We start from the raw sequence: 27,650 nt of genomic DNA, 5'->3' as shown, positions 1-27,650 counted from the left end.
ATGAATAGCTGTAGATGCGGGGAGGGGCCCATAGAGAATGCCTTTTTACAGGGCCCAGGATTTTGTGCTATGCCCCTGATGGTCTATAACCAAGGTTTTCAAAGTGGAGGCACATTTTTCAAAGCTTTGTCTGAGGGGAGGCCCACAGTATCAGACATTGAAAACCCCTGGTCTATAAGGTTGCTCAGACTAAATTAGATCTAGATCTAGAAACTAGATCTGAAAGTAAAGTTGCTTTCTGTTAGCTAATCACAAATTAGTGGTAGGTAAATACAAAGGTAATTACAAATGAGTACATTTCATACAGGCTATATTTGTAGGGTTTATTGTATTGTGTCCAGGCCTGGTATTGAATCTTCTTGCATTTAGTTAGGTTACTATTGCATTAACGTGTGAGAAAGGTGAATATAGCAGGTATTTACAAAGTCTGGCATTTCTATTGCATAATTTCTACAATGGAACAGTCAGCTACTTATACTAATATTTAGCCTATTTCTTGAGTGGTTCTAATCATGTGTAAAAGTACACTTAGCATATAGCCTACTGATTTATAGGCTAGACTGCAAGTGAATCTTAACCGTAATTCGTCAATTGTGGCTATACCTTAATCTAACATTAATATTGCTGTATCATACTTCATACCTCAAGCTAGGTCTGTTCTTGCACCAAATAAATAGGCTGAATTAGAGACAGAAAGCAGTGCAGAGGATGATGGAGGTGAAAAGAACTTTGAATGTGGTGTAGATGAAGAAGTGAAGGAAGGAGGAGGAGAAAGTGAGGCTAGACTGTAAAGTAACCTAAATATGACATATGCCACATGTGGCTGAATGTTTTTCTGTGCTACGCCCCTGCTTCTGGGAACACAAAACAACAGAATTTCTGCTTAATCCTCAATGTTTTGTTGAAGTTGCTTCATATGTGCCACACCCTGTCAGCATAGCACAAAGGTCCTTAAAGTTCCCTGAGAAAAAAAACAAAACAAGAAATATTAGCATCTGCAATTCCATAACACCTGAACAAAGTCCATCTGCTGATGAAGATCATGCAACGTGATCAAAAGACCAGAGCAGCTACAATAAGGACCTTGTGACATACTATATCCTGCCTATGGTTGAACAGACTCATGATCAATTGAATAGTCAACTCTATGGTAGTGTCTCTGTCCAAATGGATATAATGGCAGCCGTTATAATGCTCAACCAAAACATAAAGAGGCAGAGAGAATGAGGGAGGCAAGCAGAGACACATAGATTTAACGGACACCTTTAAATGGAATTACCCACTGGTTCTAATATAGCTGGTGTGACAATGTTACAATGTAGGGCGATGAAGTAACAATGTGTGAGCTTCACATACTCCATTAGTAAGTTTGTGTGCATGTGTGAATGAGACAGAGGGAGAGAAAGACAGACACATAAAGATTGAGAGAGAGATGATGTAGGCCTATTATAGGTAGGACTATATAGAGCTGAAAAATAAAGAATTTCATCGGCGATAAACGAAGGCATTTCAGCTTAGCCTACATGTAACGCCTTCAATAGGAAGTGGCATGTATCCGCCATTGCTGCTCATTGCTTCTTCTTCCACCTAGGACACAACTCACACACACACTCACACACACACTCACTCACACACACACACACACACAGGCAACGAATGACGTAGGGCTCATGCTGCAAAAACACCGTCAGGTTCTTATGGGCCGCTCGTAAAACACAATATATATTTTCGCTTCAGTGAAAGTTGCTTTATCTGTGTTTTTGCGTAAAAATGCCCTTCACGGCACTAGTTTAGTGTTTGACAGGCAATACATATTCATCCGCTTCTACATGAGTGTCAAAAGCACATTAGTACCCGGATGGACTGTCATGGCCGCCGTCGCTGTGGATCCACAGAGAGAAGAGAAGGAAGGCAAATGTTTCTGCTGGATGTTTTTTCAACCTTAACCTCCTTTTTATAATGTCGGACGTTGACGGGACGCCGCCTGAACTTCCATCGAGTTCATAGTAAGAAGTAACATATTTTTCTGTAACTTTAAATATCTTCGCGTGGGTGGGGGCTTTATTTTGATGTAAAATAACTGGTTATTGAACTCCACAGACACTAACATTATCGCGAAGTAGCTCAAATGTTTTCCGTGTTTCGAGATATAAATTGCCACAGTGAAATCAAATATCGCAGCGTACATTGTGGAGTCCTTTGTTGCTGTCTGTCTACAGCCTTTAATTCTTCCACTGATGCAGCGTTCCCTCGCGTTTCCTAAACTTACGCGACTATGGAGCAAGTGACTCGAACAAGTAAACATTAAATTAAAAAAAAAGGATGTCGAATTGTATGGTTAAGGATGAGATTAACATTTTTGCAACACGTTGTTGTCCCTGTGCTGTGTTACTGAGGCTGAGTGGAATTGCAGTTATGAGACGATGCAACTTTTTCTCTCATCTCCATGCTTCATTTATCTATCCCCTTTAGATGGTGTTGGCCTAAACTAGCCTACTTGTCTGCAGTCCAGGTGTTCACTAAAGTCCTACTCAGTTTCATTATACTATTAGTTGCATATATCCAGTTTTATTAGATATTAAAAGCTAAGTAGGCTTATCTCCTGTATAGTTATAGCTACATATAATTTCCATCATGTTTTTCAAGTAGACCTATGTTATTGATATACATTATTTAAGTCAGCCTAAGTGTTTGTGAAGACACTGTTAGCAGAAATTGCATTTTCTTAGACTGAAGTAGCTGGTGCAGATAAGTCATGAAATCATGGCAGCCATTTTTTTCCCCAACATGGCTTCCTCCCTGGGTTTACAGCTGACTGAGAGTATGAAGTTGAAGGCTAATCCCGGTTCCCTGACCTTTCATTAATACTTTATAAGTGTAATGTTGAATTGGGATGAAAATGCCTGTAATCAACATCCTGCGTGTTTCAAGAGCACACCCTGTTGCACTTTGCGTATGTGATTTGGCCTATTTGCCTCTATATCAGGTACATATGGCACACAGGAAATAATTTGCTTGTAAAAGTTACTCTGTGGGGTTATAAAACATAAAAAAAACAATGCATACTTAAATGACTGCTCCACACATAGTATATTTTTGAAATGTCCATTAACTTATCTGTTTGAACAATTGATTAATTGCTTGGTCAATACAATTTCCAAATATAGAAGAAAAAGAAAAGTGCGGAGGAAAATGCCTGTTCCAATTTCCCAAAGCCGAGGTGATGTCTTCACCCTGCTTGTTTTTTGTCTAACATTCCAAAAGCCAGAGATATTAAATGGGAACACCAGTTTTCCACATCAAAGTCAGTTTCCAGATGTTGGGAGTACTACTGTATAGATGTAAACGGGTCAAAGACGAATAAGGATTTAAAATTTGAAAATAAATGAAAGTGTCAAAAAATGCCAACTCAAGCAATTTTTATTTTTATTAGAGTGTTCTATATACATCTCAACAACAGGAATTTAATTTAGAAATGCAATTTAATTTTTTTTTTATGAATCATGTGATTTATTTCATGAAAAATGTCCTTCCTGGGTAACTGGAATGGATTTAAAAAATATTTAAATGTCTACCTTTTTAGCATATAAATGTTTAGGCATATCCATAGTTACAGCTAATCAAACGCATACTGTTCAAAAAAACTAAGTTTTTAACACAATTAATGATATATTTGGGTATTTATAATTAAATGGGCTCATTGTTTGATTTTGGTCACACAATATTCCATGCCAAAAACAGAAAAAATGATGAAAGATGTCTTAAAATGCTTTACAGTAAAGGTAATCAGGTTATTATTGTATACTCAACTGAGGAAAACATGATTGTGTAATATACCATGAAAATCTGAGTTTAAACACTTGACTGTGTCATTGTTACTCAGGATGACATCCTGTTAGCCAGGAATGACATAATGCAAAAATGCCATAAAAGATTAAAGAAATACATATTATTTTATTAATATAATCTAGCATTATCAACACAATGCTTGAAAAGTGACAAATACTAATAAAAAAACTATTTTCATTAACATGTCCAATCTGGGTAACAGAAGATCTTCGTTATCCAGGAAGGACAAAAACATGATTTTCCCACCAAAACTCTGTCAACATGGCATACTCAGCTAAAATATATCTTAGCCTTTAAAACATTAATGCCATATTTCACATGAAATAAGCATTTTTTTAAAATATCAAAACATCAAATATGTTTTATTAGCGTTGTGCATAAAGACACATGATTTTTGGACATAGTTCACCAGTGACCGAAAAAGCAAAATAAAAACTTTTTTAAGAGAGAATTACTAAACTCTCCAGATGTTTTGGGGTCCTCCAAAATCTTCTTTATGATGTAATATCATATTTCATGACTATGCAATTGCATTATGGGTAATTTATGGATTTTAAGGTCTGTTACCCAGGAAGGACATTAGGTAAATCCAAAAGTAAGGACTGAAGTATTTCTTGATTAACATTTTAGATAAGGGTAGGATTGTTACTATATTTGTAGGTATCACTGCAAACATCGACACAATTATGCCAAAGTAGATAATTAATGCTCTTATTATTTTTGACATTTTTGTCACATTTTTATACTTAGATTTTAAGCCCGGACGTTACCCAGGAGGGACAGTTTGGTACTTCTGAGCTCAATAGCTCTTTGAATTTTATTTTTTTGCAATAAATACCTATTACAGTGAGTAAAGAGGGGAGAGTTGAGTAAAATAATGTAGTTTTTTAAAATGTATATTTATCTTTTGCATTATGAATATGCTTTGGACACCATAATTGACATGCCGCGTCTTTGACCCAAACACGTTGTATAAAGCATTTAGTGTCTCCAGAGGGAGCTGTGTGAAGTCTGACACAATGTCCAGGTGATGTTACTGGAGTCACCATCGGTTGGGTTTGAAGACTACACGTTTGACCGTTTATAGCTCATCATCTCTGCTGCGGGCCAGAAGCTCCATGCTACGCTAGCTGCTACTTGCATAATGCGCCCGAATCTCTGACCGAACTGTCAGCAGTCTGTTGCATTGTGGGTAATGTAGGTGCAAGGTTTTGACAAGGAAGAAGAAATGTGTGGAATAGAAAAGACTATTACCTGTTTAAATAATGAATTGTACTGCAATTAAGTAATCAAATTTGATTGTTAGAGAAGATTGTTTTGTAGATAATAGCCTAACTTTAAATGAGTAATCAATTATCAAATTTGTTGCTGATTTAATTTTCTGTCAGTTGACTTTGCCATTAATCATTTCAGCTCCACATGTAACACTGCGTTAGCTCTGCCCTTACTATGGCCTTCACAGCACTGGGTCAGTATTCATGTAATTGTACAGCTTCTCTCACTTGTGAAAGTGATCTTGTAAAGGGTGTTTTCCTGTTTTTGCTCTAACACTACTATGGTTATAAATATGATTGGTACAAAGTAGGTTTAACTGATCTCTAGGCCTGTAACAATTATTATATAGTTGTCTAATTGTCAATTTTTTTTTTACGTATTGGTGGTTTCTTTGTTTAACCGCAATTAATTGTTAACCGTAGCCAAGGTCTTAAGGGATATGAATGTTGATGGTAACTAATGATTTTGTTTAGTTGGACTGTTGAGCTTAAGCTATGCTAGTTGTTGGCACTTGACCCTATACACGTTCATAGCAACAAAAATGACAAGGGGGGGGGTGTACAGTTATAATAGTTTTTTTTTATGCATTGTGTGTATTTTTAAGTCCTAACAAACGGTGTCCATTTCCTTCTTCAAAGCTAATTATTCCTTTCAATGAAAGTATTTTAAATCATGCATTGTTTACATCCATGTTTACTAGTTTCCTTTTTTCTTCTTTCCTGTCATTGCTGGCACATTGCTGTGTCTCTTGGCTGTTAATGCCGCCTTTACATCAGATTAAGTGCAAAACTATTGGCAGGAAGTGTATCGCATCACCCACATGCACGTGTGCGACTGTGCGTGCACAAGACAAATATAAAAAAAAGTCCCTCTCATAAAAGACTGCTCTATAACACTAGAAGTCAAAAACTCCAGTGGGTACCTTAAGTCTTGATCGCCTGAGCTGTTTCAATAGCCAATATCGCACCGAGTTTCAAAAGGACAAAAAGAGTTGTTTTCTGCCGTCGGATGTAAAAGCACTACGTTTAATGGAAATGTATAAAGGTGAAACATGTCACCAAAGTGTGTGTGTCATACAGCTATAAATTTAATACATCTTCAGAAGAATAAAACAGACATAGAACTAGAAAAAAGGACGCGAACAGACAAATTACAGACGGAACAACAAACGAGGGCGCAGCAGAGCTTACTGTCTGCTGAAACATCTGAGATTTCTTTTTGCAATTTGTGTGTGTGTGTGTGTGTGTTTGTGTGTGTGTGTGTGTGTGTGTGTGTGTACGTGTACTATGTCACTCAATAACATGGTATAAACGGCAGTTCACATGGCATGACGTTCAGCAGAGCCATTGCTTACTGGTTTCTGTTGATAGACACTTTCATATTCATAACATTGAACAGTAACATGGAACTAATATGTCAACATTGATACTTTGGTGTTAAATCACCATACAAGCTGTGTGACAAAACAAGAGTTTATTCTCATGTTTTGTTCAACGAGGTGTTCTCCACAAATATTTTCATTTAAACCACTCACACAATTAGTAGTATTTAAAGAGAAAACTGTACAGTTTATATAATATTACACTTGAAGTTGTAATATCATGCTGCTTTTGTCTTGCAGGCACCGGGGCCACACTACATGCTCCTCTTCTTCAGACACGACATGCATTAATGTTTATGGTTTGGCCTAAAGGAGTACAGGTAATAACTGCTTATTAAACTTATGTTTGCCATTTATTCTTACTTAGCAATAAAGCTATAATTTCAGTGTGGGCCTTACAATCTGAAAATAACGTTTTATAAATTGAGTAACCTGACCAAGTGGGTGTTGTTGTGGCACTACCACCCTTTCAAATTATAAGATAATATGTAATATTGCTGCATTAAAAATGTCTAAAAACGACTATACCTATGTTTTATATTTTGTTTAGTTGCAGTGTTTCCCACACATAGACTAATGTGTGGCGCCTGCTTTAGGAAGTTAACAAGTCGCAAGTTTGCGGTAAAATGCAGTTGGGTTGTCGAGGTCAAAACACTATATAGCAGCTGTGAATCAAATAAACGTATAATAAATAATGTTATGTCATTTTTACTCTTACACTGAATGTTTGCTGCTTCAATCCAGATGAGTAGCCTATTGAAAAGTATTTTCCGCGACTGGAAAAGGCCCGTGTTGAGGATGAGGACCAGCCTGAACCGGAGGTATCAGTCTGAAACAGAGTTCAACAGTCCGACCAGTGGAATTAGTTATGTTATTAATTTGTTTACAATATTTTCAGGCTTCAGCCAGTGAAAGACAGGGTGAGGGAGAGAAAGAGATAGATTTGTTAGGCATTAAAGAAAGAGTAGGAGAGTAGGACAGCATCCAGTAGTCCTCCTCAGTTTTTGATACTTGATTGTTACGAAAATAAGTACCCCCCACCCCGTGACACGGGGTGACCAGATGATACTTTCAAGAGTGATTGTAAATCATAAAATGTCAAAGAATTATATTCCGTAACAACAACAACACATCATTTTTTCTGCCACACATATTTTTTTCATTAATTACATGCCACTTTGCAGCACAGTAATACAGAAGAGACTAGGGCTGCACGATATGAGGAAAAGATCTAATTGCGATTACTTTGACTGATGTTGTGATTGCGATATGATTCACGATATTGGAGGGAATGATCGTTTTTGTATCATTATTCTCATTTTCATTGAAAATGATTAACATTGAAAGAAATTAAGATGAGTATAGTGTGATTTTTGCGAGGATCTGTACCAAACAAAGATTTTTTTCTTTAGTCTGTAGGATAGGATTTGTAGGGACATCTCTGCAGCACCACAATACTTCATTCAGAAAGATTTGACACATATTTTGCCATTAACAAATATTGCGCCCCCCTGCGATTTGGATATTGCACTAGTCCATATTGCGATTTCGATACAATTGTGATTAATTGTGCAGCCCTAGTAGAGACCTAATTTATTGATGTATTTCAATGTTGATCCAGCATACTACGATGTGCTACGTTGACCAGTGGCTCATGCTAATGCTTGGTGGCTAAACAGTACGGCAACATTATAAGGTTACAGCGGCCTTCAACGCGCTTAAAGTTATTTTTAGTATGATTGTTTTGACCACAGTTAACAGCGCTGGGCTAACCCATGATTAAATTCGCCACATAACATCAGCTGTATGGGTAGTCGACTAATCTAATGCTAAATTGGCCAGCTGGCGCACCTCAGTCCGTCTGTCTCATTCACCGCCCCTAGGAGACTTTGTCGGAATGAGAGCGGACCACAGCCCTGCGGACACAGCCATAGTTAGCCCCCAGCCAGTGCACAGCAACCCCGGACCCAGCCAGCACAAACCCAAGCGCCGTGCTAACGAGGCTATAACAGAAAGCATTATTGATCCGTCGGGGAACAGGCCATATCATACCCCAGGCGCCGCAGCAACCAGCGGAACGTGTTCTGTAGATTATCGGGAATAAGAGGGACATTGTTTATGAAAAGTGATGTTTATGTTGAATTTTTTTACCAGTAATTTCTTCAATGCTGTCATCGCCGCAAACTAAATTCCATTTTCCTCCATTGTCTTGGGGTAGAAATCTCAAGAGATGGATATCTCAAAGCCTGCATGGCTACAAATCACTAGACGTTTTTTCTTTCATTTTGGCAAAATGACCCTATAACATACGTAAAGATGGCGATTGTGGTTGTAGGATCGGGCTTGGCAATCCAATAATATCTCTTATGAACTTTAAGTGGAGTTAGATAAATTGGTTGGTTTTTTTTGGCATGATGTGTAGGATGTCTACATAGTGAAAATTACAACGTACACAAAAAGGTTGTGGAGGGGAGGCTGAATGACAGAAACACCTCTCTGTATAATACTGTACGAATACAGTTCACCAGCACCACAAACTACATCCTCCAAAATGATCATACAGTTGTCTGACCACCTTTCTAAAGCAATTTGAAGAAAAACTGAACATTATAATCTTGATGAAGGTACAATGTTGGATTAGACTTGGCTAGGTAGACCTAATAAACAGAGTTGCCAGCATGTTAGGGATAGACCGATTATCGGCCCTGGCTGATTATCGGGGTGTTTTTTTTGGCAGTTTGCAGATTATCTGTATCAGCGTTTTATTTGCCTGATAACTGATAAAGTTAATTTATTAAAAAGTGTTCTACTTTGGCTCGGCTACAGCTCTGTGTCTGTCCCTCTGCTTCAGTTTCACTCACCGTTGAGTCTGACTTAATGTCTCCCCCCCCCCCACAACACTAACTGACTATTATTTTGAAAGTTTCTAATTTATTAAATACTTGCTTAAATAATTTAAAAAGTTTATTGTTGGAGTTTGTAACATTTCAGAATCTTAATTTTGACTTCAAAGATTTTCATTTTCACTGTAAATGCATATCGGTTCCAAATATCGGTTATCAGTTTTATTAACTACTAATTAGGGATGGGTGATATGGCCTAAAATCAATTTTGCGCTATACATTGCAGCCTCTTGCGATAACGATATATATCACGATATAAAAATTATAATAGAACCATTTCAGAACAGGTTACATAGACCCTAAGGAAAGCCAAACTGCTAAATGTATTTTTTTTTTTTTTAAGAGAAAGAAACGTAGTGTGTAGTTTATTAACATTTATTGTGCAAAACTGTAATTATACAACATAATGTTGCAGATAAATAAAATTCAAGTACACTAGTTGCAGAGACTTTAAGAAAGCAAAAGCTTAAAGTATTGGGTTTCTTTCCTTTAGTGCAAACCATTCTAAAAGGCACTACACTGAGTTAGTTCAAGTCCTTGGTTCTTAAATGCCACCCAAGATGCAGAGAACAGGAAAAACTGGTTTCTTTTTAGTTAAGGAACAGACACTGTACTGAAAATACTTTCAGTATTAGGCAAAGATGCACAGATAATTTAAATAAAAACATATTTCAAACATAAAGTTTCTTACCTGCAGCCTAATGTAACAAGGGTTGGGTACCGTTTGAATTTTTACGATTCCGATGCTGAACCGGTACTTTTAAAACGATTCCGATTCCTAAACCGATTGTTGAAAAATCACATCAAAGAAGTTTGCGTAGGAACCGGATCCATAGTTTCGGTACCCAACCCTAAATGGAACGCATTTGGTTTTAAACATTTTGTTCTCTTAATGAAGTGAAAACTGGTGTCTTGTTAATAAAGGAACAGATACTGTGAATTAGGGAAATACTTTCATTATTAGGCATGCCTATTTTAAATAAAGAAAATTCTTCCAAGTGTAGTGCACAGATAATGCACTTCAAATGAAAACATAATAAAGTGCAAAATGAAAGCACAATAATTTATAACAATTTAAAGAAGATACTTCCAGTATAAGGCTCGTATACGTCAACTAAAGAAAAGGTTTCTTTACAATAGTGCCATGCCATTGACAGTAAAAAGTGCAAAACAGTGACAGAGCACACTTGTGTGTACACACACACACACACACACACACACACACACACACACACACACACACACACACACACACACACAGTGGTGTAGTCTACGTGATACGCAAGTATACGCAGTATACCCACTAAGAACGCTCCAGGATTTCCATATACCCACTTAAAAATGCTCAATGACATGTAATAAAATACTTTCCATTATAACGTTTAATATATTTTGAATTGCCATCTGTGTTTTCCTTCGCATAGGCTAAATAAAGGTATTTCCACTGTAAATGGGTGCATTAAAGTGTATGAGAATGAAGGCAATTAAGTCTTTGATGCTCAAAATTTCCCAGGGGGAGGACACCCAGACGCCCCACTTTAATATGTCCATTCTGGTCCATATATTTATATAGTACAGTATACCCGCTAAAATACATTAAACTACACCACTGCACACACGCAGACACACACATACGGCCCGTATGTTCAGCGGGGAAGTACGGCGTCTGCAAACACCGGCTGCCAAGTTTCCCATCGTCTGTTATATAGTGAATTGTCAGGCTGATGAAAGGCTCCGTGGTACGGCTCGACCACAGGTCCGTCGTAGCGGCTTAAATCCGAACCAAGTCCAAATAATGGATGTTGCACCGGTCTTTTCCACCATCTCCTCCATTTCGCTTTCAGCCATGTTCACTCAAGATGACGATGATGCGTTGCAGCCGGTTGCAGCTCGTGGCTCTAAATTTCGCGGGTAGATTGCGTCAACATGCAGTATCGCAATAGTGCAATATAATTAAAATCTCTATCGTAGGCCAATTTTGTATCGTTTCTATTGCATATCGTTTCTATCGCCCATTACTACTACTAATAATCGGTATCGGACTTGAAAAACCAGTGTCGGTCGAACCCCACAGTATATTGGTTCAAAACCATTACATTTATCAAATGCAATTATTGATATGAACATCACTCTGTTGGGAACTACAGAAACTCTGTCCACTCGCATTGTTACAGAGTTCAAAGTGGAGCTTTATCCCTCACAAACAATCTTCTGCCCATTACTGACACTGGCTACAGCAAATCCTTTAACCAACTGACAAGTTCAAATTTGGCCTGTCATTCAGTTACTCTGGCTTTCATTAACGCCGGCGTCATTTTAAATGTAGAATATGTGGCAGAGCTGTTGTACTGGATTGCATTAGATTGTATAGGTGAAGCTAATACCGTGGCCAGTCTGTACTTGTCTTCACAGTCCTGATCAGAGGGCCAATCAAACAAAGGGAAACATCTGTGTGGGTGGGCCATGGGCTAATAGGGGCTTTAGGTCAGGCCATACATTCCATTTGTCCTTGTCTCCTTGATACTCTATCTGTATCTCATACAGTTGGACATTGTTTAAGCTCTTCTTTATTTGTTTACTCTTCGCTGGTTAGCTTTGACTAGAGCTGGGCGATATGGAGAGAATCAAATATCACAATATTTTTGACCAAATACATCAATGCCGATATTCCCGCTATATTGTAGGGTTGACTTTTAGTGCTTTCACGAAAAATGTACACAATGAGATTTTAAATAATCACCCATAATGTGGATATAATGACTAAGTGGGTAAAGGCAAAAAGACAGAACAGCTAGAATTTTATTTTATATCATTTTACATTTATATATAATATATTTATATCGATGTCAATATAATATCGATATGTTGCCCAGCCCTAGCTTTGACTATATGGTGCTGTTGCGTATTACAGTGCGATATAAACAGGAACAGTTGTCAGGTCATGGACCAAATGAGCGCCATGCTGGGTTGATCTAAGTCATTCTTAGATGATCTTGTGGACACCTTTTGAAGAAGTGTGTGTGTGTTTTTGTTTTTAACGTGGTGGTTCTTCAGGGTTGTTGGTTCTTCACTCTTTTTTTTATTTCTACTTAATTTTTACGTTATATTTAATTAAACACAGACACAAACTATAATAATCTTACACTCAGCAGCAATTGAGCAAGTTTCCAGGAAAGCTTCCGGCTCGAAAGTGATCAGAAGTCTAGGTCAAAGAGACAGCAATATGCTGTCAATTTAATGTCATTAAGTTAATTTGCATGCAAACAGGAAGAAGAGACTCTAGCGTGTTCTGATTGGTGGGATTTGTTTCTCTGATTCAGCCTGCAGTGAGCAGGCAGCATACTTGCCAAGCGATGTGTGTCACCTGTGCTACACTGACAACGTTGGTATGCAGACTAGAGGGATTCCGTTTGACTAAATGTCTCTCGATATCTTTATTTTGGCTTTTTGGTGTGCTGCAGATAACAGTGTTTTCTCCAAGTGTGAGGGTCATAAGTGGGGGCAGAGTGGTTTCAACGTTTTTCATTCTTATAATACAGTATACTACCGTAGTGCCTGTTCAGCGTGCGGCCGTTCAGAGCATGTTCGCTTTCGGTCTTTAACCTGTTAACATCCACCGGGTCGCCCTGCACCGTGTTCCTGGGTATGTTTGTTTTCTTCAGGTTGCTGCCTACACAATGCAACTATCCCCACCTTTTTCTGTTTAGTTTTCACCCCGGGATAGCCCCCGACGTCCAGCAAGCACTCCTACTGTGGAGCGTCAATACACTGCGTCATCTCTCTGAGCAGCCATCTTAGAACAAGCTGTCATTGGCTATCGACACGTCAATCATGGCAATTGTAGCCAATCACATTCCCTTTCCAACGGTGTATACTGTAGCATGATAGGAACATCCAATGGGAGCCAGTCCAAATGAATGCGCAACAGAGCTAAGTCCCGCCTCCCAGAGCCAGCAGGCACATACATGTGATTTATGAGAAAAGATATGTTCAACAGTGTTTGAATGAATGTAAAAAGGTTTTGTCATTTTAAGTCTTTATTATGTTTTGTTCTAATAGCATAGAAGTGAGTAAAAGCATTTAGCAAAATTTGGTCACTTGGAGAGGTTTTGGCACACCAGTGACACCTGTAATACCAAATACTGAAAACTCCCTAGCTCCCAATAGGTTAGGACTAGAATTCTGAAACTTTATAGAGGTCTTGTTGACAAGGTGTAGAAGGTACAGTGGTGCTCATAAGTTTATGAACCCATGCTAAAGTTGACTAAAAAGAGGAATAAAAAATAATCTTTTGGAAATCAATCTTTATGCCTTAATTAAAAAAAAAATAGGAAAAATCCAACCTTTAAGGACACCGATTTTGTTTGTGAATGAATAATGTATCGTAAATAAATAAATGTTCTTCCTTAAAATACAGGGGGTTTATGTAAGTACACCCCTATGTTAAATTCCCATAGAGACAGGCAGTTTTTTATTTTTAAAGGCCAGTTCATGGATCCAATTCACCATACCTAGAGATTGGCATGGGGTACTTTCCATAAGATCATCTCTCAATGCAAATCAAACCAGCTATTAGGCTAACTGAAATACAACCATGCCAATCTCTAGGTATGGTGAAGGGTATGTGATGATGTGGGGCTATTTTAATTCCAAAGGCCAAGGGAACTTTATCAGGATGCATAGTATCCTGGATCCATGAAATAACTGGCCTTTAAAAATAAAAGTCTGCCCGCCTCTATGGGAATTTAACATAGGGGTGTACTTACTTATGCCCAATGTGTTTTAAGGAAGAACATTTATTTATTTACGATACATTATTCCTTCACAAAGAAAATTGGTGTTCTCAAAGGTTGGATTTTTCCAAAGTTTTTTTAATTAAGCATTAAGATCAATTTCCAAAAGATTATTTTTTATTCCTCTTTTTAGTCAACTTTAGCATGGGTTCATAAACATATGAGTATGTGTTGTGTTCTGCATAGTGTGGCACAAAGTATGTTTTTAGTTTTTATTAATTTTTTTTTTTTTTTTCAAAAATTACGTTTTTTTTTTAGACTGCGACCAAAATAACTATTTTGAACCATGTTTGAACTGCTGTAGTGTATGTTGTGTTTTGTATGTTGTATCACATGCTAATCAAGTACATTTACAGAAACTAGAAGAATGTAGGTTTCAAATGATGCCTCATACATGCATTTTGGCCTTGCAGTTCTTCTGTTATAAGCTTTTCCCTTTGGGAAAGGGAAATAGACGAAAATCAAGCAAAAAGAGGTGGATTTAAACAGGATAATGTTTTGTAAAGTGTTTTGAATTTCCTTGTTGCTAAAATGTGCTATAGGACTAAAATTGCCTTGCCCTACAACCTCAGCCTGTCAGTCAGTCAACAGGGCATAGTGAACACAGTGGTGCCTGCCTGTCACAGAGGAAGTCTAACGTTAACCATACCGCAAACGCTTTCGCCCTGCCTTATATACGCTGTCTGCGTGTTTAGAAAAGTGTAATGACACTTGCAACCGCTTTACCGACATTGTCGTGACTCACTGACTTTAACAAACTGTGTGTGTGTGTGTGTGTGTGTGTGTGTGTGTGTGTGTGTGTGTGTGTGTGTGTGTGTGTGTGTGTGTGTGTGTGTGTGTGTGTGTGTGTGTGTGTGTGTGTCTTGCTCTCTGTCAACATGTGCAGAGAGGACAGAGATGCTCGCGTTGATGCAGGTACCGAAATTTGCCACATTTTATTTAACATGAATCAGTCCTCGGTAGTACTGACGTTATTCGGTCTGTATCCCAAAAAGTACCCAACCATAGTTGCCCGTTCGGAGTGGGATGATTGCTTGGCCCCCAGATGTGCTGCTTGCAGCATTGCAGAGAACCGCTCATCGTATCGACTTAACACTGCACTCCCTTGATTCCTGAGCAATACACCTGCCAAGTGTAAAGTCATTTGGATGAAACAATATGCAACTCAGCGGAATACTACTTGCTGTGTTTCTACCTCAGTGGAAAACATTGTACTACTACATTTACCTGACAGAGAAATGTTACTGGTTACGTTGCAGAATCATATGATGCATTATTATTCATTAAACTATCCAGCATTATATTAGAGTTGAAAGCTCCACCTTGAACAGATGTTAAATGTAATTACATTGTGCTGAAAATGCCTCTCTTTCACTATTCACTTAAACATTTATATGCAGGGCTTGTACTGTGCAGTATTAATAGTTTACAAAAATCTTTGAGTACTTCTTCTACCACTGTCAATACCAACATTCCCGGTTAGAGAAAGGCAAGGCAAGTTTATTTATATAGCACCTTATCATACACAGAGGCAAAGTTCAAAGTTCTTTTACATGCAAAACAACAACAAAAATTAGTACACAATGAGAAAAAACGAATGACAACAACTGTTAAAGAGAATAGTCTAATTTAGTTTTGAAAATGGCTACAGTTGGGGCATGTCTTAGTTCTAAAGGTCGCTGATTCCAGCAGTGGGCAGCATAATAGCAAAAGCTGTTTCAACACACTTGGATTAAACTCTGGGCACCACTTACTGACCAACTCCTGCAGATCTGAAAGACTGACCCGGCTTGTACTTAGCAAACATATCTGCAATGTTTGGCCCGGACCATTAAAAGAGCTATCAATCTGTCAATCCTTTCCGTGTCCGGGCCGGGTGAGGTTTCCCGTGTTGAGTCAAATTAAGCCGCAGGCTCCACTCCTTAAAGACAATAAGTTTGGCCTTGACATCAGATCGGTCAGAAACCCACTTAGCGGAGGTATTAATTGCTAAATAGGTGTATTAACTGCTGTTAAAAAGGTATTTATAGCAGTCACGTTATTAGTGTTATTAGTTAGTATGGCAAACTTTTTGTAATTTGTACAGTACTAGTTGCCTTAGTTGGTTGGATTGGTTAGATTTAGTCGTGAGGAGTGAGATTGGTTAGGGTATGAATACCAGGGTAAGCCAATCAGATGCAGAGTAGGATGGGTCATGGGAAAACAAGTATCGCAACCACTTCACGTTTTGGCCCTGCTGCTGCGGTTGCTTAGTTTTATTCAGTTTATTAATATTGAATATGCATTTACAAATTGCACTAAATTGACACTTCACTTCATTGAGTACTCAGCAATACACCCACCAAGTGTGAGGTAGATCGGATCAACGCTTCTTGAAATTTGTGATTGACACTCACAGACAGACATTTCTTGCTTTATATTAAGATATACTTATTATAGGTAACTGTACAATTATTAACGACTTAATGACTTAATTTCATTTTCAGAGTTTCCGTTTTTATTTCTTGTTTCCCTCACCTGCGTCCTCTGATAACAGCTGACAGTAAATTTATGTTTTCACAGCGCTGTGCCGGCTCAAAAAAACTGAAGAAACAACAACAATGCCAAAGCAAAAGCTCTCCGTCCCCCCCCCCCCCCCCCCATCCTTTTGAAATCTTATTTTTTCTTAGGTTTTCTTTTTTCACAGTTAAGATAACTTTTAATTTTTCTTTTAAACCTATTTCTTTGAATATAGCAAAATAATTTCCTCAACAGTGTAATGGTGTTTTTATTATGCCAAAGTGTATTTGAACATATATGCAAACAAAAAGTGCATAATGCTGTAATGATTTTCAATATAAAACTTGGTTAAATGATTTTTGTGTGTTTTAGTACTTTTTGAACATTTTCAGCACATTTTACCAAAACCGCGATGATCATTTGCCACTATAATCGTTATATGAAATTTTCGATGACAATGACACGGTTTAAATGATGTACCTTTTTTTTTTTTTTTTTTTTTTTTTTTTTACAGTTTCATCCCTAGTTATTAAGTGTGTAAGGTTGTTACTCAGCTCTGCCACTGGTAGCACCTGATACATTTCTCATTGTGGGAGCACAGGCTTTGCCTTCTTCCAATACATTGAGCTACTTTTGAGATCTACAAATCTAAGCCCATGTTGCTTAAAAGTCATAAGTGAGCTGATTAATTGTTAACTCGTTATTGCCCATCATTCCGGACCTCTGTCCTTGAAAAAAAAATGAGATGTGGACTGAGTAATAAGTTTGAGAACCCCTGGTGTACAGGGTTGGTATACAGGCTTTATCCCCAGAACTGGAATGTTTAGTGGAGCTTAAGCCACTCAGGTCCTGCTGTATTCCACATCATGCACAATTTGCTTAGTTGATTATGGCCTACACAATAGTCACCTTCTACATATACAGCATTTAAAGCTGCAGTAGGTAGAAAGCAAAAAAAAACACTACAGAAGTTTAAGTGGAGTAAGACCTCTTCCCGCAGGTCTGTCTCCGCTCACTGCAGAACAGCCAATAGGAATGCTCTCTCTCTGAATGACCTGTGATTAGCCAAAGTCCCCCATCATGCTAGATTTTCTGAAGCCTGAAAACAGAACCAAGAGGAGGTGCAGAGTTTTAGTTTTCTCTCAGAACACTTTAATAACAATATGATGAAAAATTATAGTGGAATTATTGCCCAACAATGGCAAAATATACTGCCTACTAGGGATGTAACGATCATCGTGAATCGCTTAAAAATCAATATAAATGTGTAATAAAAAATGAATCGCGGTGTAATTTTGAAACGGCCTAGGGCGTAATCCACTTGTGATTTCACTTGTTTGACTTCAGGTCTTCTTAGTTTGTTTATTTGAAGATATTTTTTTCTGTTTTAGTTATTTGGTGTGGGATTTGTTTTAAAAATCAAATTATTTTTTTAACTTAATTTTTGTTAATCGAGAATAAAATACAATTTCTGTTGCAATTTTGCACACATGTTTTGCACAGTTTATATAAAAGGTCATTTGTCTGCAGCTCATTCTGTTAAAATTGTTGTGAGAAAATCGTATTGTACTTAAAATTGTGAATCGTATTGAATCGGGTGTATCGTTACATCCCTACTGCCTACCACAGCTTCAACGTATGAAATAGCACATGCTCTGTTTTTTATGAATGTTAATGTTTTTTATTTTATAAAAGTATATACAGTTATTGTGATGTTAGTAGAGAGTCTTTATTTCAAGGTGGCCCACCTCCACTCTTAAATGCTGCAGCAAAACCTCTGTGGTTTGTTTAAGTGGGCATGAAACCATGATACACCTGATCACCAATGGCCCTGTATCTATTTAGAACAGGGATTATCATGCCCATTGGACAGGTGCACTGTTGTACATAGATACTAGATTTAGTTGTTCTGCTATACAGCAATGTTAAATGCATTTAGAGTAAGTGGGATGCTTCTGAATGTGCTAATAAAAACTTTGTTTACGTCTCTTACAGATTTACAACTATGGAAGAAGACCTCACAATACCTCATGATCCTGCCAAAAACTGCAACATATCAGTAATAGGGGAAGAAAAGGTAAAAGACTTTGTGTATAAGCATTTCAGAGAAGTGACGGATGGGTCACCCTTCAATAATGCTGAAGAATCCTCCATTAAAGAACATGGGAGTTCCATCACGAAAGATAAACAAACTCACAATAAATCCCATTGTAAAATTCAGCAGGGGGCTGTTTTCTCTGGAAAGATTCTGAGTTTTGGATGCTCTGTGTGTAAAGATGATTCCACATATAGCCCCAATGATCTCTTCAAACATTTTCGAGCGGCCCATAATGGAACCCTTCCTACATACCCTTGTGACCTGTGCGGTTTTTTCACAAACGAGTTCCCTGCTCTTCAACGTCATCGGATTGAGCACAGGAATACTCTGGTTACATGTGAGCTCTGCAACAATGATGTTCAGTACTCCCTGCTTCTGCTTACCAGACACTACATCATGTGTCACAGTCTAAATGGACAGTTTAACTGTGACTGGTGTGAGTTCACAACTGTGGATGCAGGAACATTCGTCCAGCACATCCATCATCATAATGAGAGTCATTGGAAGTGCTCAAAATGCAGACATATCAGCTTGAACGAAGAAGATCACCAGAAGCATATGAAAGCTCACTCTGGAACATTCCCTTTCACTTGTCAGGTCTGTGGATATGGTGCATCAAGAGGCGAGTATCTTAAACAACACACAGCAGCTGTTCACAAAGAGGAGGTTGAGAGAAGGAATGCATGGAAGGCTATAGATGACAGCAGCTTTTCAGCAAATTCATCGGCAAGCCTCAAACTTTTGCTGAAAAAGAGTGGTGAATCACAGGAGGCTCAGAGGATATCAAAACTGAACTGTCTTTCTGGGAGTTTACCGAACCAAAATGGCAGACTAATGAAAACAGAGATATCGTTCGAGGAGACCCACCACTTTGTGGATGGGACTGTTGCAAAAAAGGAAAACAAAAATTGGAGCAAAAGCTCTCATAATACAGAGCACTCAATGCCAGTAGTGTTACAGGAATATGACAACTCTGCAAGTTCTGATGCTACAAGTCACACCAATCCTAATGGACTGACTGTTTTGATGGTTAAGAACAAAATCTCTCTTCCCCCCAACTGTACAACCAAAGTGATGGGATTCAAGATGGTTGATGGCAAAAAACATTTAGTTCTCAAAGTAATACCAACAGCAAAGCAAGATTCATCCACTCAAAACCATACATTTGTTGAAGATGTGGGATCCTCGGCACCAAATCCTGTGTTGGAAAAAAGTAAAGTCTCTCATGAGAATGGGGAATGCTCACATAGCAAGAACTTACCATCACATTGTTCTGCTCTTTCACCAAAAAGTGGATCTTGTACACAGATGACTCAAGACGATATTATGGCAGTAAAAGTGAAGCTTGAGGAGGAAGAAACCTCTGTTTGCAACCTTGATTCCACCCCACCTCGAGACAATGTTGGCGAGAAAACTAATCCTTTACTAGGTAGGTCTTCGACTTGTGCGGATACGCTATATCCCATGACAAATGAGATTGCTCATGGGGATGACCAGAGTCACCCAAGTCAAACAACCTGGTCCCAGAGAAGTAAGTTTGATAATAACTCTGTCTCTGCAACATTTAACTCTAATGCAACCTGCCATAGTGGTTCTCAAATCAGTAATACTTCAATGTGTGCTGGTAAGGTCACTGCTCAGGACACATTGCATTCCAAACAAGTCTCCAAAGACACTATTGAAAACTGTGGGGCTGCAGATGAGTTATTGATGACTGATACAGTAACTGACAAACTCATTGATGAACACAAAGGGAACTCCCCCTTTAACACTATAGAAAATGATGACCAATCTTCTCAGAGTACTCCAAAAAAAACAGATCAGGTTAAAACTGACATTGAACATAAAAACAAGCAAAATTTAAAAAAGCTTTCGACTAATCCAGCACCTCCGTCAGAGTCATCCCTATCCACTTCAGGTAGCCGCAGAGAAAGTGCCATGGGATCAGAAAACTGCACACAAAATTCACCAAACCAAGAAGTATTTACTTTTCACAATTATTCCAAGGAAACATTTGGCACCTCCCCTAACACTACCCAGAACTTTGATAATATGTCTGAACATTCAGTAGACAAAGAAAGTGTTTGTGAATCATCCCAGTTTAGCTTGACATTGGCAGAGTCTCCAGAACCATTCACGGAAAGTGGCAATGGAGAAGACTCAAATCAAGAAAAGGTGTCAGATAGTGACATTGAGGTTGATGCGTGCATCACTAGTGTTGATGATCCTGCCACTGAGGATGAGAATCCTGAGTCAGTGCTCCAAGACTTTAATATTATCAAAATTGAGGAGGAGAGCATTCCTATATCTAACAAACGGTCAGAAACAAAGATTGGTTCAACTTCTTTGGGGAGTTTTGTGGAGGAACATTCAGATGCAATCATTAACCAACAACTTAATAAGGAAAGAGTTGGATCTTCAAGTGCAAGCAATGATTCTTCAAAACAAACAAAAACAACTCTACGAATTCTTCAACTGCCAGAGGGAAAGCAGTCAGTAGTCCTGAGAACTACTGAGAATCAATTTGCCATGCCGGTTCAGCTCAAGGCCACTCCAGGTTTTAAACTGATAACCAATTCTGGAAATCCTCAGATCAATGTGTCTTATATGAAGTCAGGGTTAGAAAGATCAAGTAACCCTACTGGAGTAACCCTTACTCCAAACAGCAGGAGGATGGGTGTAGCTGCACCAAAGGCAGGAGCTGCTGAAAAAGGGACAACCCTTCTCTCTGCTGTTCAATCAGGTGTTAGCACCACCTCAAACCACTACCTTATCAACAGCCAAGGTTTTAAGGGTCCTGTACTCTTCTCAAGCACACCACATAATGCACCTACAGACAAAACGGCAAAGACACAGCCAACTTGCTATTTGGTACAGCGGTCTGTTCCATTTGTTCAAACCCCCAGTGCTCCTGGCCTCAGTCTGGCAAATACACAACTCCCACTGAACTCACGGCCAGTTCTGGCCGTGCCTGTGAGCTCTGCAGACAAACCCAGCACCCTGCAGACTGGTCGCCAGGCATTCTTGCTCCGATACATATCTCCACCCAAATCAGGCTTGAAATTGAACAACCAAGACGCAAAGACTGGGACTCAGTGTAGCCGAACCAGTGAAGGTACTGGGAACAAAGTCATTTTTAAAATTGTCACTCCTACTGGTAGCCTTCTTACAAGTGGTGCTCCCACCTCAAGTAGTCAACCTTTGTTTTTGGCCACCAGACCTCAAACCCAGTGTTTTCTGGTGTCATCAAACAAAACTAATGCAAATTCCTCCAATGGAGTAAAGCAATTGATCACCATACAAAATAATGCACAGAAAGATGTCAAGGAATCTTGCATGTCACCATCTCAGATGAATGTAAAGGTACAATCGTGTGAAGCAGAGAAACCTATCCTAGCCCCAAGGCCGATTCGGCCTCCAAGCCAAAGGAAAAGGCGCAGGAAACCATTATTTGACGAGCTTCCATCGACGGTGCATAAAGCTAGAAGACTCTCAAATAAAGTACTGACTGAGAAAGAGACTACTGTGTTATGGAAGCCTGTATCCAAAGAAGTTGAAAGAACACTAAGGCTTGCCCCATTCAGTTCTCTACAGCAGGTCAAATGCCCTCGTAGATACCAACCTGTAGTGGTGCTCAATCATCCAGATGCTGACATTCCCGAAGTGGCCAATGTCATGAAGGTAGTTAACCGGTACAAAGGTGCTGTTACTAAGGTCTCTCTGTCTCAGAAAACTATCCAAGCTCTCTCTGAGCTCGGTACTCTATGGAAGAATTCCTCGACCAAAGGTGCATCGTCTCACAGCGATGATCCAAGACCCCGGCCAGTTCAGAGTTCTGTCCGAGAGCGATTCCTCCTGAAACTGAAGTTGAGGAAAAAAAGCAAAAAAAAGTATGAGGTGGTGAAAAAACTGTCAGGTTGCAGTCAAGAGCCTGTGGTGTTTGACTGCTGGTTTTGTGGTCGGCTCTTCAACAGCCAAGAAGATTGGATTGGCCATGGCCAGCGACACCTCATGGAGGCAACTAGAGACTGGAATAAACTGTTCTGAAAGTTTTCCATCTACTTTGAAATGAAAGATATTCTGTCCCAGAGGTGGAACAAATGGTTTTAAGTTGTATATTTTTTAATGACCTTCCACTCTGTTTGTTCAAATTCTGTTCCTGTAAATACATATTCCTCAGTAAATTGTAGTTTATCTTTTCATAGGTGCATTTTCTGGTAAATGATGTACTGCAAGCATGATTTATATCATGCATGCACAGGTCAAATCGAACTGTGAAAATGGTACACTGTAATTAAGAGCTGTGGTAAGAGCACTAGCTTAAAGAAAGGGGACAATATCAGCAAAGTTGTAAGTAGAGCTGGATTAAATTACTCAGGTGATTTCATATTAATCTGGTTTGTCATTTTTGCTCATTAATTTCAAAAAAACAGAGGCCTAGTTTAAGGGACTTTTCTATATTATTTTATTATCCTGGGCCTGCACATGAGGACAGGAAACTATTTGTATAGCTTAACTCTAAAGCTTGTAGATAAATTCCTTTTTGTTTTGCGCTTTTGAAAATGTTCTGGTCCAAATTATTCCATTTTGTATGTTTTAATTGAAGGGGATATCATTTCACTCCATTTTATCTTCAGGATTAGTTTACAGTTTCCTTGTCAGGATTTTGTCAACCTGTATCATGCGCTTGTCATAACTAGAGAAGATATTTTTCACAGTAATCTCTTAAATCTGCCAAGTGTTGCAAATAGACAGATAGTTTTATAAATTACTTTTGCTGAAAAGAGAAATCCTATATCTGTTAACCATGCTCCCTGTCAGTACTTGAGAAATACAGATCAGCCCATTTTGCACCCTATGCAGTTTCCATGCAACAATATTGTCAGCAGATCAGACTGTTTACTCATGCTCATGTTGTGAATCATATGAATCCAATGTGATTTCCGAGTTTACTGTAGATCTTAAAGGTCCCATGAATTTGCTTTCAGATTGTTACCTTTTTTTGTGAATCGCAATGTTTGTTCATTGAAGAAGATTATGATGCAGGATGGTAACTTCAAGAGAAACATAATATGAAAATCTGCCAGAAACAACATAGAAATGTTAGTCAGGGCTTGAGTGTAAGATTTGACATCCACTTTGAAACCTTTACAATGCCAAAGTTGACAAATGGCTGCATTCTTTTAATCATTTATAGTTGTAGTATAACACGTCAATAATAAGTAATATCAACTAGGGCTGCAACCAACAATTAAATTCCCGATCAATGAATCTGTCAATTATCTTCTCGGAACGTCAATCGTTTGGTCTATTAAATGTCAGAATATAGTAAAAAAAAATTCTATTTTCTTAAGACCAAGGTAACATCATCGGATGTCTGACATGTTTTGTCTGACTAACACTCCCAAACCCGAAGATGTTCAGACTTTTTCTCACATAATACGAGGAAGCAGCAAAACATCTCAATTTTAGAAACTGGAACGAGGCAATGTTTGGCGTTTTTTTAAATTTAACTGTTAGTTGATTGTCAAAATTGTTGCTGATTATTTTTCTGTTGATCGACTTATCAATAAATCGACTAATCGCTTCAGCTCTAGGTCCAATATTTACTGTAAATTCTGTTAGAATAATGGCCCAAGTCTCAAACAATAATATAACAAATTTCCAATTGCTTTTGGTTGAACTTTTTTTTTTTATTGTTTACTCAACCCTTCCTGCAGATATTTTATATTAAAAGCCTTTCAGGAAAGAATGGGAGTATGCCCTTTAAGCCGCTGGAAGGCTTAGGCAATGATGTCGAACCCTGTCTTCCTACACAACAACTAATTGTAGGCACTTGGACCCTTACCACAACCCTTTGGGGAATGGAAACATTGAACCTGCTGATTAGAATAAGGACAAAGGTAATTTTTATGATGCGAGGGGTTGGCTGGATCACCCCAGAAGTAAAAAATGCGACAGCGGGAAGTTCTTAAACTTTACGCAAATAGACGAGGGGGTATATAAAAACATAAAACGGCATGTTTCGATAGTAATTTGCTTATAACAAAGTGCAGACACCCCAGATAAAAACAGACATTTTCATACCTTTTTTTTTTAAACTTCTCTTGATTCAATAAAAAGTTTCTTGTTGGTATCCAATACATTCAGAGGTTATTGGATAGTTATTGTCACATTTGTTTTTATGCTCTGTAGACCTTTTAGGTGTTGTAGGAGCTCTGAACTTAATCCATGTGTTTGCATCAGCTTTCACCTGTTATTGCATTAATGTTGTACTATATATCGGCTCACTGGCGTCATCAAGTCCAGTATGTTGTACATACATATGTTACATTGCCCCTTTTTTTAATGGCAACAGGACATGGGCTTTGCGTTCCTTCATGGGTTTTAATGATTGTATTACATGATAATCGAACTGTGGCGTTTTATTCCGTTCAATATGCAAGTGACTGAACAATGCAAGCCATGCTAATGTTTTTATACTTTCAAAATGGTTCTAAATGAAGTTCTGAGCTCAGCAGGTCCCGCGTTTAACCAGCATTTGCTAAATGTTAATTTGAATAAACCGCTCCAATCAGCAGGACATTTTGTTGTACATTCGGTGAATTTCCATGAGATCATTTCCTGTAAAACTCCTACAAATGTAGCATGAGTAGTAACTACATTCCACTCATTTTTGTGACTTACCAATGAAACCAAACGAGCATTCAGCCTTTAAGGCTCTGACACACCAACTCAACGGCCGACCGTCGGCAGAAAAGGCAGTCGGACTGATCAGTCGGCTCCCAGAGGTCAAAAGTGCCTCAGAACACACCGAAGCGACGGCGACTTGAGCTGACGTTCTGCGCGAGACGTAAAACGTCTCCATAACAGCAGGCGGCGCTAATCTGTATTGTCGCCCAAAAAATGAAAACCAGAAATGACGGAACATCTCACAGAGCACGCTGTCGTCAGTCATTGTTTTCATCAGAGAGTGTCTATAGTAGTCAAGAAGGATCGTTGTTGTCAGTACTCGCTGAACGGAAAAAAATACGATGGCTCGTAACAAGAAGATACTGGCGTTGTCAGCTCCGGTTTTCTCGTGCACTGATTCACTAGTCAAGGGCTAGCACTCCACCAATCAGATTGGTCATTGAGTCCGACTGCTCAAATGAACGCCAACGGCTCCTCCGACTGACGACGGCACGGAACACACCGAACCGACTCGAGTCACCGACCTCGCCAGACTGTCCAGCGGCCGTTAATCGGGTTGGTGTGTTGGTGGTTGGCACCTATACTTGCTTCATGAGGTGTTCTCTTCTTATAGGAAATGTTCAACATGTGGGATATATTCTTACTCCCTTTTTTTTCTAGAGAGTGAGATGAGAAGATTGACATGTCCGTGTTAAGTACAGAGCTGGAGCCTGGGTTGGGGTTAGCCTAGCTTAGCATAAAGACAGGAAGCAGAGACTGTTGTCTGTCAAAGTGTCGATCAGTGAGCTTTAGAGATGTTGGTTGCTGTGGACAAAGCCAGGCTAGCCTTTTCCCCCTGCCTCCAATCTTTATGCTAACCACATGTGATTGATATCTGTCTTCTCATCTTACTCTTGTAAAGAAAGCAAATTAGCTTATTTTACAAAATGTCGAACTTTTCCTTAATTCAAACCAGCCTAGCCAGCTGCAGAAAGCTAACTTCCTTGGTCATAATGTCCCTTTTCCAAAACAAACTTTTTTGTTTTGTTCCCTTTTAGATGTAATAACATCCCAACCCAGTAAAAAAGCTATTTCAAATCTGCTGTTCTTTACAATTCTCGAATTAACAAATGTCGAATTAACGTTTTTGTTTGTAGGGAAAATAATCACAACTTGACGTTCAACATGCAAAATGTCAAAACATCACAAGGATAACTGTTATAACTTTGTTTAAATGATTAAAGTTATCTCCTATCCTAAAATATTCATGTGGCTGGTGTTTCTCTCTTCAAAGTGGTTTGGGCTACAACAACAAAATATTGCCTACGAATGCAATACTTAGAGGTAGAATAACAGGATGTAAAGTAGCTAAAGGTTTTTAATAGTTTTACTTTTGTCATTACAATCTTTATGTTGAGATTCAGGTTTTTGATGATTGGTTTGTCATTCTTGAAACTTGAATTGAACTCATGTCTGTATTATGATATATAACAATTTTGGGTTTTGGGATTAGATTAATAAAATCGCCTACTAAGTTTGACACAATTAAGTGTTCAGTACATGTTCATTTCATTACTTTAACAATAAGATTGTATTTATGACTTTTTCCGCCTAGCTTTTTCATTGATGTTGTATCCTCCCCCCCCTCCATTCCAATTGCGATTCTTCCTTTTGATTCCGGTTCTCATCGATTTCGATTCTTTGAGGAGTGGAGTTGAAACAGGTCACATGTATATTTCACAGATAAGAGGAACATTTTATTTTGATTCAATAGTGATTTATAGTTTTACTGGGTTTTTTCCAACGTAAAATAAACACACAACACAAGCGCCTGGAAGCATGGTGGTCGCTAGGAAACCCAAACATTTGCATGTTAAATGTGGAACAATGATCAGATTCAAAACCAAATTTTCCAAACGATTCCAATAAATAAAAAATAAAAAAAGATTCCATTGGAATCGTAATTTTTGAAACAGTTCCAAGTTGGAACCGGTTCTCGATGCCCAATCCGAATACAGACAGCTTGAAATGATCCCAGCCAAATGGATGCAAACACCAAATCAATTTAAGAGCTTATTTCAGTTAGTTTCAGATGGCTTTATGTTTGTTTGTGACTGGTTTCATATATACGATGGACACGCACAGTGTGAAAGCAACCCTGTTTCCTCTGTCTTGTCTGC

General features: G+C 38.5%; 1 protein-coding gene across 1 annotated transcript; it reads left to right on the top strand.

Annotated features, from left to right (window-relative positions):
- Positions 1-1,626: 1,626 nt before the first annotated feature.
- si:ch211-214e3.5 (zinc finger protein 518A) lies at positions 1,627-25,699 on the top strand. The gene is made up of 4 exons (XM_035997253.1): positions 1,627-2,006; positions 6,746-6,828; positions 17,702-17,706; positions 18,694-25,699. Exon 4 carries the CDS (start codon positions 18,706-18,708, stop codon positions 22,843-22,845), a length of 4,140 nt encoding a protein of 1,379 aa, XP_035853146.1. The 5' UTR covers positions 1,627-2,006; positions 6,746-6,828; positions 17,702-17,706; positions 18,694-18,705; the 3' UTR covers positions 22,846-25,699.
- The last annotated feature ends 1,951 nt before the right edge of the window (positions 25,700-27,650 follow it).

Source organism: Sander lucioperca, chromosome 22 (assembly GCF_008315115.2).
Source record: "Sander lucioperca isolate FBNREF2018 chromosome 22, SLUC_FBN_1.2, whole genome shotgun sequence".
NCBI classification, from domain to species: domain Eukaryota; kingdom Metazoa; phylum Chordata; class Actinopteri; order Perciformes; family Percidae; genus Sander; species Sander lucioperca.
The sequence above is the reverse complement of the archived record's forward strand: the minus strand, read 5'-3'. Positions and strand labels throughout refer to the sequence as shown.